Source organism: Talpa europaea (genome assembly GCF_964194135.1).
Source record: "Talpa europaea genome assembly, chromosome: 11".
In the NCBI taxonomy this organism is placed as follows: Eukaryota; Metazoa; Chordata; class Mammalia; order Eulipotyphla; family Talpidae; genus Talpa; species Talpa europaea.
The window spans coordinates 8,931,615-8,944,252 of record NC_140078.1 but is presented as its reverse complement, the minus strand read 5'-3'; the positions used below and the strand labels follow the sequence as shown (position 1 = coordinate 8,944,252).

At 46.6% G+C, this 12,638-nt stretch overlaps 1 protein-coding gene across 3 annotated transcripts in view; it reads left to right on the top strand.

The window, feature by feature from the left end:
• Positions 1–12,638, top strand: part of EYA2 (EYA transcriptional coactivator and phosphatase 2) — a gene marked incomplete at its 3' end in the record, with an annotated part of 128,396 nt that overhangs the window by 53,455 nt on the left and 62,303 nt on the right. For all 3 annotated transcript variants that reach the window (XM_084247047.1, XM_084247048.1, XM_084247046.1), the window contains exons 5-7: positions 2,429–2,496; positions 4,272–4,449; positions 11,141–11,283. In XM_084247047.1, coding sequence (XP_084103173.1) covers positions 2,429–2,496; positions 4,272–4,449; positions 11,141–11,283 — 389 coding nt within the window. The remainder of the gene's footprint in view (positions 1–2,428; positions 2,497–4,271; positions 4,450–11,140; positions 11,284–12,638) is intronic.

Sequence of the window (12,638 nt, the reverse complement as noted above, 5' to 3'; positions counted from 1 at the left end):
AAAAACAAACAAGAAAACCAAACAGCCCCCAAAAAGATAGCAGTTTTTCATAACAATTCAAAAAAACAACACTATCTTCAACAAGAAAGAAATATATTTCTTTCCCACCTAAAAGTGCAAACTGGGTCTCCCTGATGGGGTTAAGTCTCAGTGCTATCACCACTACGGCCTGGGCTGGATCCCCAGCCAGGGAGCTACCCACATGGTGCAGCAGACCTCTCCTGTCTTGCCTGCTGCTCCCGTCTGCAGTGTATTTCAGTAGATCTGCCTGTTCTGCTCCCCACTCTGTCCCTGGTGAATCCTCTCACTCCCCCAGTCCTGGCCTGCACCCCAGCTCTTGTGTGCATAAATAAAAATCCAAACTGTTGTGGCAGTTAGATCTGCCCTGTGACTGCGTCCAAACTCCATCAGTCTTGTTGCTCAGCTGTGTGATCCAAGATGTGCTTGTTCAGGACCTGCCTTGCCCTTTAGGGACACAGCCAGGAAATTACATGCATTAACATCTCCCTCTTCCCTTATCTAGAACTCATCACATGAACAGACCTGCCACCAGGGAAGCTGGGGAAGTGTTGTGTTGATTCTGATCAACCCTGTACCCAGCTTAAAAGAGGAGATTCTACTAATATGAGAGAGAGGCAATAATAGCTAGATTTGGGGGAATCTCGCGTACGGTCTGCCACCATCACCATAAGAGAGGATGTTCCCTCACCTCATCCTTCCCTGCCCAGCCCTCACTGGGCATCCCCCAGCCTGCTGGAGGCACAAGTCCATGTTTAACATTCCAACTCCAGGCGGGTCCGTTGCAAACCACATACTGTGGCACAAGATTTCGGGGGCTGTGTGCCCCCCTCCCTCCTGGGCCCTCTCTGGCGTGGGCCGGACCTCTCCCTGCAGGGGCTCTGCGGCTGCCTTTGCACACTGCGGTTTGTTCAGCTGTCCATTCTTCAGATGACCCTGGGTCACAAAATGAAAACAAACAAGAGGCTGTTTGGGAGAAAGAATAGCAAGGAAGGAGACTGTGGTCTGTTTGTTTCCAAGCCTGCCCCGGGGCGTCATTGAGAAGACTGACATAAAAGAGATGAGAAATTGAGAAATCGGGAGAGAAAACACTGCTTTCAGGAGTCTTCCTCAGGCTGCGGGGTCCTAAGCGGCAGCAGGTAGAGTTGCCATGGTAACCTGGGCCCCAAAAGTGACCTTAAATAGACTAGCCTGGCCTGGACCTTCTGCCACACATGTCTGGGCAGGCCACTGAGGGCAGAATGGGATCCAGCCCGCCACACTGGCATGGGCCAGTTCTGTGCTCACCACTTCTGGGTAATTCCCCTGGAATGGGGAGGGGGGAGGGGATGGGGGGAGCCTAGGGCAGCCGTGTTCCTGGGCCCTTCTCTTCCCCCGATTCATCCCTACTCATCCTTCAAAGAGTCTACAGCTATTAAGGGACAAGAGTGTATGTTTCCAATTAGAGGAGGTTCCTAGAGTCATCAAATCCAGACAGAAAATAGAAGGGTGCCCCCCCCCAGGGACCAGGAAGAGGGGGCCAGGGTCATTTAATGACTCTTTGGGGATTTTCCTCAGTGCTCAGTGGCTGCTCAGTGGCTTGAGTTCCAGCTTTGCAAAGTGAAAAAGGTCCGGAGGTGGACACTGCTGGCCGTTCAACAGTGAATGTACTTAATGCCACTGAGCTGTGCACCTAAAACTCAATTTTGTGTTATGGACACGTACCAGAGTTTCTTAATTGTTTTTGCTTTTTTTTGCTTGTTTCTGTGTGTTTGTATTCTCAACTAGTATAGGGTTTCCTTCCAAAATAAATGAGCACAGGTGACTGTCCAGATACTCAATATATTTACATGCCAGGTTCATATATTGTTAAGTGTAAATTCCCTTCGTTTGTGTTTCAAACCCCATTACATATAACATAGAAGCTGCTCACTAGTTAGCGAACAATACAAATAGCAAAGCAGTCACCCGAGGAAAATTCCCAAAGAGCCATTAAATGAGGGACAAAATATCACAGGAATGCATTAGCTCATAGTGAGGTGTGTAATAATAACACCTTACAAATGCACAAGAAATTTTACATAAGAACTTTCCAGATAACCCCTATAGTGTTTGTCTATACTTGTTTCTAAGAGGGAAATAGTGATACTTGTTTTTTTATATCCAGTCATCAACATAATTTTTGAAACCAAATTATAGAAGCCCGGAAACTGTTGTGCACACTGTCTCACTTATTTCTCACCACAATTCTTTGATGAAGGTGTTACTTATTTTATGCATGAATTGAGAGAAATGAGGTTTGGAGAGATTTGGTAACTCGCCAGGGTCACAGTTTCCAGACTCAAAGACCTGCCTTTCTATTGCATCCTTCTCTTCCACCTCCTCCCAGACTGGCAGAAACCCCATCTGAACCCTGTTCCCCTCCCCGCAGGTCCGGCGGGCATGTACCAGGGAGCGAACGGACTCACCAGCACGGCCGGATTTGGAAGTGTGCACCAGGTAGGCACTTGTCCCTGGGAGTCCCCCAGCCAGGGCACCCAGAATACGACTCCCACCCACAGCCTCCCACCCTGGCTTTGGAGCCCACAGCACCAGTGGGGCAACACTCCACTAGGAAGACAGAGTTTCATGGCAAAGAAATTGGAATTACTAAAATATTTCCAAGATGCCATAGTAACATGTTCCATCTTGACCGGGGCCTAACCCACCCACTGCTGCTGAACCTGGGTCAGACAAAGGAAAACGTGCCCTTTACCAGGCCGTGAGCATCTCCAGGGTAAAAGTTTGCCCTCTTCACTTCTGCATCCCAGTGTTGGGGCACACAGTGGGGGCTTTATGGATACTGGCTAAATCAAACCAAGCACTGCTGGGAAGATGAAGGCTGACTGAGTTTGATCCTCTTGGTCTCACTTAGAGAGTGAGCTAAGAATTGACCTATGAACTGAGGGACTCCAGGGACTAAAGGTGCACCTTTCTGTCCATCTAAAATTATCTCATAGTGAGAGGTTCCCATGCCTTCAGACTAGCATCAAACCAAAAGTAGCTGGGTGTTGATGGGCTTTGGAAATACTGAACACATTTAAATATGAGGAATGTACTGTTTCTTGAGAAAACTAAAGCGCCTAAGTGACTTCACCTGGTATACAGGAGCAGTGTTCTGTGTAATTTTTTATTATTTTCAGGGTTCTAGATACATAGATTAAAATACTGATAAATAAAACAGAGTTCTTAGGTATGACTCTTTACTCTGGGTTTTTGTGCATTTTACTGTTGGAGCTTGTGAAAAACACAGACTCTCAGGGCCTCCCTGGTGGCGCAATAGGTTAAGTCTCAGCACTATGAAGATATCAGCAGCAGCCACTGCAGCACGAGTTCGATCCCCGGCCAGAAGAAAAGCAGACCTCTCCTGTCTTGCCTGCTGCTCCCCTCAGCAGTATATTTTAGTAGATCTGCCTGTTCTGCTCCCCACAACCCTGGTCTGCACCCCAGCTCTTGTATGTATAGATAAATCTTTAAAAAGAAAGCCACAGACTCTCTAAACACCCCCCAGAAATTCTGTTTCCATTGGTCTGAGAGGAACCTGGAAACTGAGCTTTCCGTGAGTTCCTTGCAGGGTTGTGAGGCACTGTGTCAGGGTGACGGTGGGGCAGGATATTTGAGTCTTGTGGGCTAACTGGACTCTGCTTGGTTTAAGCAGAACTTGAGAGAGTTGGCATTCTTCAATTTACTCTCCAACACTCCTTCATAGAAGATTCTGGATCCCTAACTTTGTGTAATGGCTGCTATATTCACACCCCCCATCTGGTGTGTGTGTGTGGCCTTTATTATTCATTCACTTGTTCACTGATGCCACCAGTATTCATGAAGTGGCCTTGTGTGCTCCACACTGTCCCAGATACAGCAGCAGCCAAGATGGACATGGTCAGTGCCACCGCATGTCCCTCCAGGTGCCCCGCCCACCTCCAGCGGCCAGTCTCTGCCTCTGAAGCCCAAACTGTCTGCTTTCCCTCCCTCCTTCACCGTCTCACTTCCCTGCTCTCCAACGGGTATCTCCTTTGCCTGCCAAATACACTACGTGCACCTGAATCCTTGCCTCAGATGCTGTGCTTCTCGGGAAAGTCCCTGCCCTCACGGAGCTCTTCTAGCAGGAGAGAGATAGAGACAGACCCAGCAGACCCACCACCTCATGAGACCCTCGCTAGTGTGTGAGCGGCCAGCTGAAGGCCCCGCCCAGAAAGGCCTCTTCCTCACTACCTGTGTGTCTCCCTTCCCAGGACTACCCTTCCTACCCCGGCTTCCCGCAGAGCCAGTACTCCCAGTATTACAGCTCGTCCTACAGCCCTCCCTACGTCCCGGCCAGCAGCATCTGCCCCTCTCCGCTCTCCACGTCTACCTACGTCCTTCAGGAAGCCTCGCACAACGTCCCCAACCAGAATTCTGAGTCGCTGACTGGTACGTACGATGACTGTCACCTGGTGGCTCATGGCTGTGGTCCAAGCTCTTCCATTGAGGAGGAACCGGACATAGATTTCACCTGGAATGAAGTGGCCACTCAAGGGCCAGCACCAGCCCCCAGATGTGCTTTGTTGGCACCTGTGTGTGTGGGTATGTGTGTCATTGCACCCATGGAATTTTCACCTAACAGTCCTGTCTGTTCTCTTGTGAAAGAAGCTGTGCTCCTCTAGGTCCACACTCCTAAGCAAAAAGGCTGGCTGAGCTGAGTAGGCCGCCCCGTGTAGACAGGTACAGGCCCCGGAGTTGGCGCGCCCGGGTCCTCGAGGACAGGAAGCCAGTATCTATCACTTTCCCACTATCGGCCAGCACGAGCCGTGCACACTCCTCTAATCTCTCACTTCCATACTGACTCAACAAATATTTACTAAGTAGCTGCTGTTTTCCAGGCCCTCCTTCCTTTGAGAGTAAAATGCAATACGTACTTGATCTAAGAAAGAAAGACTCCTACAAATACATAATCCTCAAAAAATGTTTTCAGTTGCCCCCTCTTTTCCAGAGAAGACCAGGAATGACCAGCATGCTAAGTAACCTGCTGGTGACCGGTGGAGCTGGTGGAGCTGGGATTCAGACCCAGGCCTCTCCCCCACCAGCCACACGCAGCTGAGTACGTCATCGAAAACCATTTGAGAACAGAAGGGCAGAGGCCTTCAAACTGGGGTTCTCCCTCTAAGAGGACCCCTCGGGAATTCTAGAATCCCTCAAACAATCTTTGAGTGCATACCTTTCACATGGTACTCCAATTCTAAGAAACCCTCTTATTCATCAAGATTTTGGGCTTCAAAAGATAAAACCTTCAATTCAAACTAGTTTTAGCCAAAAGGGCGTTTTGAGACGTCTGCGCCGAGATGTACAGGGGCTCAGGGCACAGTCAGGAGTTCAGATGAAGTATTGGACTTGGTCTCTGTCTTCCTTCTGGCTGTGCATTTTTATGGGTTTCACTTCACTCTTAGGCAGGCTCTTCCCTACAGCGGCAAAGATGACCGCCAGCTGCACCGGGCTCCACCCAGCTGCTCATCCAGAGGCTCTGGCTCCTTCCTACAGTCCCTACAGAGCTCCCAGTTAAGCTGCGCTGACCCAGCTTATGCCACATGCCCACCCTCAAACCAAGCTCTGTGGCCAGTGGAGTGGAATGCTGGGGCGGGGCAGCAGCTCATGCCCACAGCCGTCAAGCCACAGGGAGTGAGAGTGAAGGGGAGGTGGTTTCCCAAAGAAACTCAGTAACCTCAAGATGGAAGGGACACTGCGTGGGCAAAAACAAGATGTCCACAACCCCGAGGGAGATCCCACCTAGCCCATGAGCAACATGCAGTAGAATCCACGCCCTGGCCCCTTAGCGAGGTGCCCCTGACTCACCACCCATTCACCCCGTCAATCTGCTATACACGTGTCTTCTCTCTTCTGAACTGATTTGGACTTACCATTAAATAGCATGACAGCAATCAAGTAGAAGGTCCAAATGCAAAGTAAATATTATGTTGTCTTCTTTTTTCCTTCTTTTCTGAAATCTTCTGCTGTTCTGGGGCTTTGTGTAGCTAAGCCAGCATGGTGGTGGCATTCATTTAATGAATGTTTATTGGCTGATGATTAGAAAAATGCAATAGTGGAGACACACCTCTCTACTTCCTGGAGTCGTTGGTGCAGCTGCTACGTTCAGCCCTTATTTTTTCCATCACTGTGGGCGTGTTAGTTATCCTGGGTTGGGTGACAAATGTACAATGTGGTTATGCATTATCAAGTCAACTTTTGAGAACATTTAGGGCTTAAACATTGCTTTTGGTCATTGGGATTTCATCACAGATTATTTAACAAAAGCATAGTACCGACTTGACAAATTCCAAATTTCTTTCTTTGAAGGTACGAAATTTAACAAACATTTTTTCTGCCATAATCTAGAAATATGTTTGGCCCTCCTGCTTTTCAGAAGGTGGCTTCTCCAAATTGGTTTCAGCAAAAGAGACACACGAAAAAATAAACTGATAAGAAATTAAGGCAGAAAGGAAATGTAAACAGGAAATTTTCAAGTAGAGGCTACTGTCTATAATTCAGTAGTGAGCTGGATTCCAAAGACTTCTTCCCAAGAATTTGGGCTACCTAGGAAAGTCATCTTTATTCCTCATCAGGAGCAAACATAAAGGCTCATTGTGTCTCTTTGAAATTTGTCTTTATCGTTTCCCCCTGTTCTTCATTTATCCCTTCGTCTGAGGTTCAACAATAAGTGGTGGAGATGGTTTTTACTGTGTGTCTAACAAGCTCACATAAAATCTAATGGCATAAATAATTGTCAGCTATAATCGAGGTCTCTTGCCTCTTTTCCCCAGTGTCTCTTATAAAGAAAGGGCATATAAGCCTGTGTGTGTGTGTGTGCGCGTGTGCGTGCACGCACACACGCACACACACGCACACACACATACATGCACCCTCTTAAAATTTCCCATAAAAACTCCACTTTTGAAATTATCCAGGGTCTCCTTGAGTGGTTGATTCCGAACTCCAGAGACTCAAGAGGTTTATATATTGCCGGCAGATCATGCTCACTCTGCCCTGCCAGAATACGGTGTCCTGATGCCCTTCTCCACTCAGCCCCAACCCCACTGCAGCACCATCTGCATTGACATGTATTAACAGCTACATGAAGCCCCAACAATTTGCACATGATTGGAGCACAATTTGCTGATGCAGAGCGCAAAATCTCAACATCTGACATTACTCAAGAGAAAAGACAAATCAGTAGTGGTTGCTTAAAGACTTTTTTCTTTCAAAATTTTAAGTATGATAGAAATTATCAAAAAAGAAGTTGGAGGCTATTTTTGAACTTCTTAGGTCATCTCCCTTTGTCAATAGGAGAATTTCTTCAAATCTCTCTCAAGAAAAAACTTGGAAGTCTCTTCCATGCAATTTGGCAACATCTCACAGAATTTAAAATGTATGTGCTCCCTAATCCAACTTTTGTACTTCTAGGAATTTATCCTAAAGATAAACTTCCACATAGATACAAAGGCTTAAGTAAAAGAGTACTTGTTGTACCATCGTCATGGCAGAAAACCGGAAAAAAAACTAAATATCCATTAACAGGAATCAGGTTAAATAAATTATGCTACATCCCCCAATATCAGACTATACATCTGTTAGAAGAGAAAGGTAGACATATCTTTGCTGATATGGAGCACTCTTTGACTTACTATGATAAGTGAAAATAAAACAAGGTGCAGAATTATACCCATCTGTGATCTTGGGATTTTTTTTAAGTGTAAGTATAATCTAATACCCATATTTGCATATGAAATTTCTGGAAGGATACAAAAGCAATGTTTCTAGTCATTTGTCTGGGAAGGGAACTAAAGTGAAAGGAAAAGACTAGAGGCAGCACTCTATAGACTGCTCCATAGAGCAACAACAGCAAAATATACAGTTTTTAAGTCTGCATGAGACACTTAGCAAAATAGACATATTCTGGGCCATAAATCAAATCTCATTACATATAAAAGGATTCAAGGCATAAAAAGTATGTTTCCAAAAACAGTAGATTAAATTAGAAATAAATAATGGAAAGATTACTGCAAAATTCCCTAATAGTCTAAGCTAAATAACATACTTCTAAATAACCCATGTGCTGTGGTTAATTTTATATGTTGACTTGACCAGACTAGGGGATGCCTAAATATCTGGTAAAACATTATTTCTGGGTGTGGCTCCAGAAATAAGATGAGATTGTTTCCAGAAGAGATTAACGTTTAAATCAAAAGAATCAACAGACTATATGGCAGGCATCATCCAGTCCATTGAGGACTCATATACAACAAAAAGACAGAGTAGTAATGATATCTCTCTCTCTCTCTCTCTCTCTCTCTCTCTCTCTCTCTCTCTCTTCTCTCGTGTGTGTGTGTGTGTGTGTGTGTGTATCCTATTGATTTTATATCTCTGAAAATCCTGACTAAAGGTACCCTGGGTCAAAGAAGAAGTCAAAGGGAAATTAAAAAGTATTTTGTACTTAATGAAAATGAAAACACAACATATCAAAATCTATGAATTGTTACTAAACAATAACAAAAGGGAAATTTAATTAGCACCAGTTTTCTATATTAGTAAAGAAGAAAGATTTCAAACTAAACACATCAACCTCTACCTTGAGAAATTAGAAAAAGACTAAATTACTCCCAAAGTAAGCAGAAGGGATATAACAAAGATCTCACTGTAAACCCATGGAATCTGAAAACAGTATGGCAAGACAGAAGATCAGTGAAAGTAAAAACAATTTCTTTGAGATCACTAAAATTGACAAAACTCTAGACAGACTGATTTAGAAAAAAAGACACACATTATCAATAAAATGAGACAGGTAACGTCACTACAGACCTTACAGATATAAAAAGGATAATTGAATTTTAGGAGCAATATCATGCCAGTAAGTTTGACACCTTAGATGAAATCGACAAATTCCTTGTAGGACAAAAACTTACAAAATTTATCACAGACTGTGATTCCATTTGTTTAAAACCCTAGAAAATGCAAGTTAATTGCTAGGAAAGCAGATCCGTGATTGTCTGAGGAGGGGAACAGGAGAAAGAGACCAGCGGGGTTACAGGGAAGCTCTTGGAGGTGCTGGATTTGTTCATCTTGATTGTGATGATGGTTTCACTGATGTGTACATGTGAAAATTTATCAGATTGTACACTCTAGATATATGGGGTCTATTATTTGTCAGTTTTGCCTCAATAAAGCCATTAAAATAAATAAGTAAAAACATTAAAAGGGACTAAGGATAAGAGTAAAATAACTCCCAAAAAGCCTTCTATAAATTGCTCTAGCCTCTGTCTCTGACTGCGACCTTGAACTTTGACATTTCATTCTTAAGACTGTCTAAGTTTGGAGAAAGAACTGTCTTGGTGAGGTGGGGGGCATCCCTAATGAACTGGGTTCAGTTCGGCTTATTTAGACCTTTCCTAGGTGAGTGGTTTTCCCCTCTCTTTTTAATAAAGTTTGCCTGAGTTTTAATGTATACAACAAATGTTTTCTAAGCCCCTATAACCTTAGAAATTACCAAGTAAATCAAGATAAACCTTATTTGCATGACTCTGAAGCATCTGTGAATTTATTTACTGTCTATTCCTGTTCTCCTGAAGAAAGTCTTTGCTAGAGAGATGTTTGGGAAGCCTTAAGACTGCATCCTGAAAATGTTGGGGAGTTGGAGACCGCCCAGCAGGCCTGACAATTCAAAATCACGTCTTTTCTTATTATGCCCTTAGTCTGCTAAGAAGTTTTATAAGTATTAAATAAACAAAGCTAGTCCCTTGGGTTTTGGAGGGAAATAGTCCTTCCAGAGGAGGGAAAAAAATCAATCCATTGCCAAGTATTTTTAGACAAAAGCATTTTCCCCCCAACGAGCCAAGAACTGGATTATGGAAGGGGAGATGGAGTCCGCAGGATCCATTTGGGAGCTAAAACAAACAGCTGTAAAATGAGAAAGTGGGAGGGGGCCCTGAGGTTCTAGGCTTACCTTCTGTCACTCCAGGGAGGAGGGCAGGCCCAAGTTTTAGTTCTGGCCCTCCCGCTAGTGTGCAGGGTCTAACGGAGGGCTTATATCACCTCGGGGGCCTCTTTAGTGAAATAAAGATAATAGAGTCTAACAAAAATCCAAGTCTTTAAAACTTCTGTGCTTAAAAAACTACCCAACTTGGACTCTAGATTTGGGACCTCAGTCCCAGGAGGGACTTGTCTGGGGTGACTGGACAACCTTTCAAAGGTATGAGCCTGGCAACCTCTTATCACTCCTGTCTAAAACATGCCTTGGTCACCTTGTGTCCAGCAGCTTCTCACTGATCCCCAGAATTTTGTCCAGCCCAGCCAGAACCCGATTCAGAGCATAGATGACAGCTCTCCGTAGCCCCCTGTGCGGGATGCTCCATGCCTGCATAATCCCACTTCATTCTCAAATGGGATTAAAACATAAAGGACTTGCTTTTCATAGAGAATGGAGCAAGCCTCATAGGGAGAGGAAAGTGGAGAATTCTCCCACACACAGCCCCTTATCCCCAGCAACAGGGGTCTCCTAAAGGTGGCAGCATTTGTCATCCTACTCCATATAAATATTTTCTTCCTTCTTTTAGGGATTCTAGGACATTTCTTCCTTCTGTTAGGGATTCTAGGATTTTAGGACATCAGAGAGAGGGAAATGAAAACTCTGTCCACTGTCAGTTCCTCCAGCACCCCCACCCACACTGTGCCCAGATCCTGGCTCAGGTGGGTCCTTATCCATGAGGCCCCCTGCCCGGCCCCAGATGACCAGTGACCTCCCCCACCCCCACGTCCTGCCTTCCAGCCATAGTTTCTCTGTAACACATGTCCTGCCAGCGTGCGTTTTCATGTTTGTCTGGTGTCTCTCTCCTCTCTCTGGAATTTAGGTGCATGAGAACCAGGCCTGGAACTTCCCTGCTCACTAAATCTTTGTGGGATGTATGGATGATGATTGGGCCGCTTAAGAGCCTCCCACGAGCTATTTCGATTCCACATTGTCTTTACCTCCAGCGTGGCTCGGGCCCTGCCACAGGGCGTTAGATGGCTCTGGTGGCTATTTCCAGGCAGGAGACACTCAGCAAAGCTCCTGATATGCCCCTCCTCCCTTTCCACCCAGGCGACTATAACACACACAATGGACCTTCCACGCCGGCAAAGGAGGGAGACCCAGACCGGTCGCATCGGGCCTCGGACGGCAAGCTCCGGGGCAGGTCTAAACGGAGCAGCGACCCCTCCCCAGCTGGGGACAATGAGATTGAGGTAACTTCAAACTGCCTCTGTTTGATGGGGGAATGTCATCTCCATGTGTCCAAAACAGGAGGCGGGGGACAGAGTTCTCCCCAAGTACCTGGGGGCGAATTGACCTTTCAATGGGATGTGTCAGGGAAAAGAGCACTTGCTGGGAAAGCAGGGAATAATTAGGGTGACCCCAGTGGTGGGCCTGAAGAGTGACCCCAGAAGAAGATAGTCAGGTCCAGGGGGATCTCAAGCTTAAGCAGGAGCAGACTCCCCTGGGGCCTCATGAACCCACACTATTCCCCAGAGTTTCCAGTTCAGCAGATCTGGAGCAGGGCCTGAGAATTTGCCTTTTTAGCAAGTTTCCAGCTGCTGCTGGGGTGGGGCCCACACTTTGAGAGCCCCGGGTCAAGCTGACAGTGGGCAGTGGAGCCTCCCAGTGGGTCAGGGTGGGCGGATCTCAACCCCGGCACCGTGTGAGAATCACTTGGGATGGTTTCTGAGTGGCAGGTGCTCGCCTCCTCTGCCCGCCATGGAGTAAACATTGCAGGCAGTGCTGAAGGATCCCCTGGTGGTGCCAGTGTGGCTCAGCTGGTGCTGTGCCTGGGCATGAGAGGCTGCTTCAATGAGATGCCTCCGTTCTAGAGTCTGAGTTTCTCAGACACTTGGCTGCACGTGAGAATCTCCACGAAGCTTTAAGAAACCCTTCTCGAGCTGCATGCTAGAGCCTCTAAACCGGATTCCAGGACGGGACCCTACGTATCAGTTTAAGCTCCCCCTGGTGATTCCTATGTGCAGCCCAGACAGAACCACCGGTCCAAGGGATGCACCCATTTTTATTATAATAAAGCAAGTGAGTGGTGAATGGTCAGCATTGACATGTCCCCAACCAACAGAGAAGCACATGCAGGAGAGCGGGGAGCACTGGTGCAGTCGGAGCTCAATGCATGCCCAACACGCACTGTTATCAAGGGAGGAAGTGGGCGTGGGTGCTGGTTTGGCTTCCTTTGCACTAAGCAGTCACTTGTTGGCATGAGTGTGCCGGGGGCTGAGGTAGTGTTGGCCAAGCCTGTGTCCGTGCCAAGAAATCCGCATCATCTCACATCCCCGTTCAGAATTCTGCTCGACTTACACAGCAGCTCCCCACTCGGATATGCTCAGGATCGTCACTGTCATCACTTCTTTAAGTCCATGTCACTTGACACTGAGTCCCCCCCCCCCCACTGGGGTAATAGGTAATGGCCTCTCATTATTGGGGACCCTCCTTTCCCAGAATATGAGAATCTTGGGGTTCAAGTGGTCTCAGAGAGCAGAACAAAGTCTCTCACGTCCAGCGTGGCTTGGTCGCCGCCCCCTTCCTCGTGGCCAGTGCCTGCCCA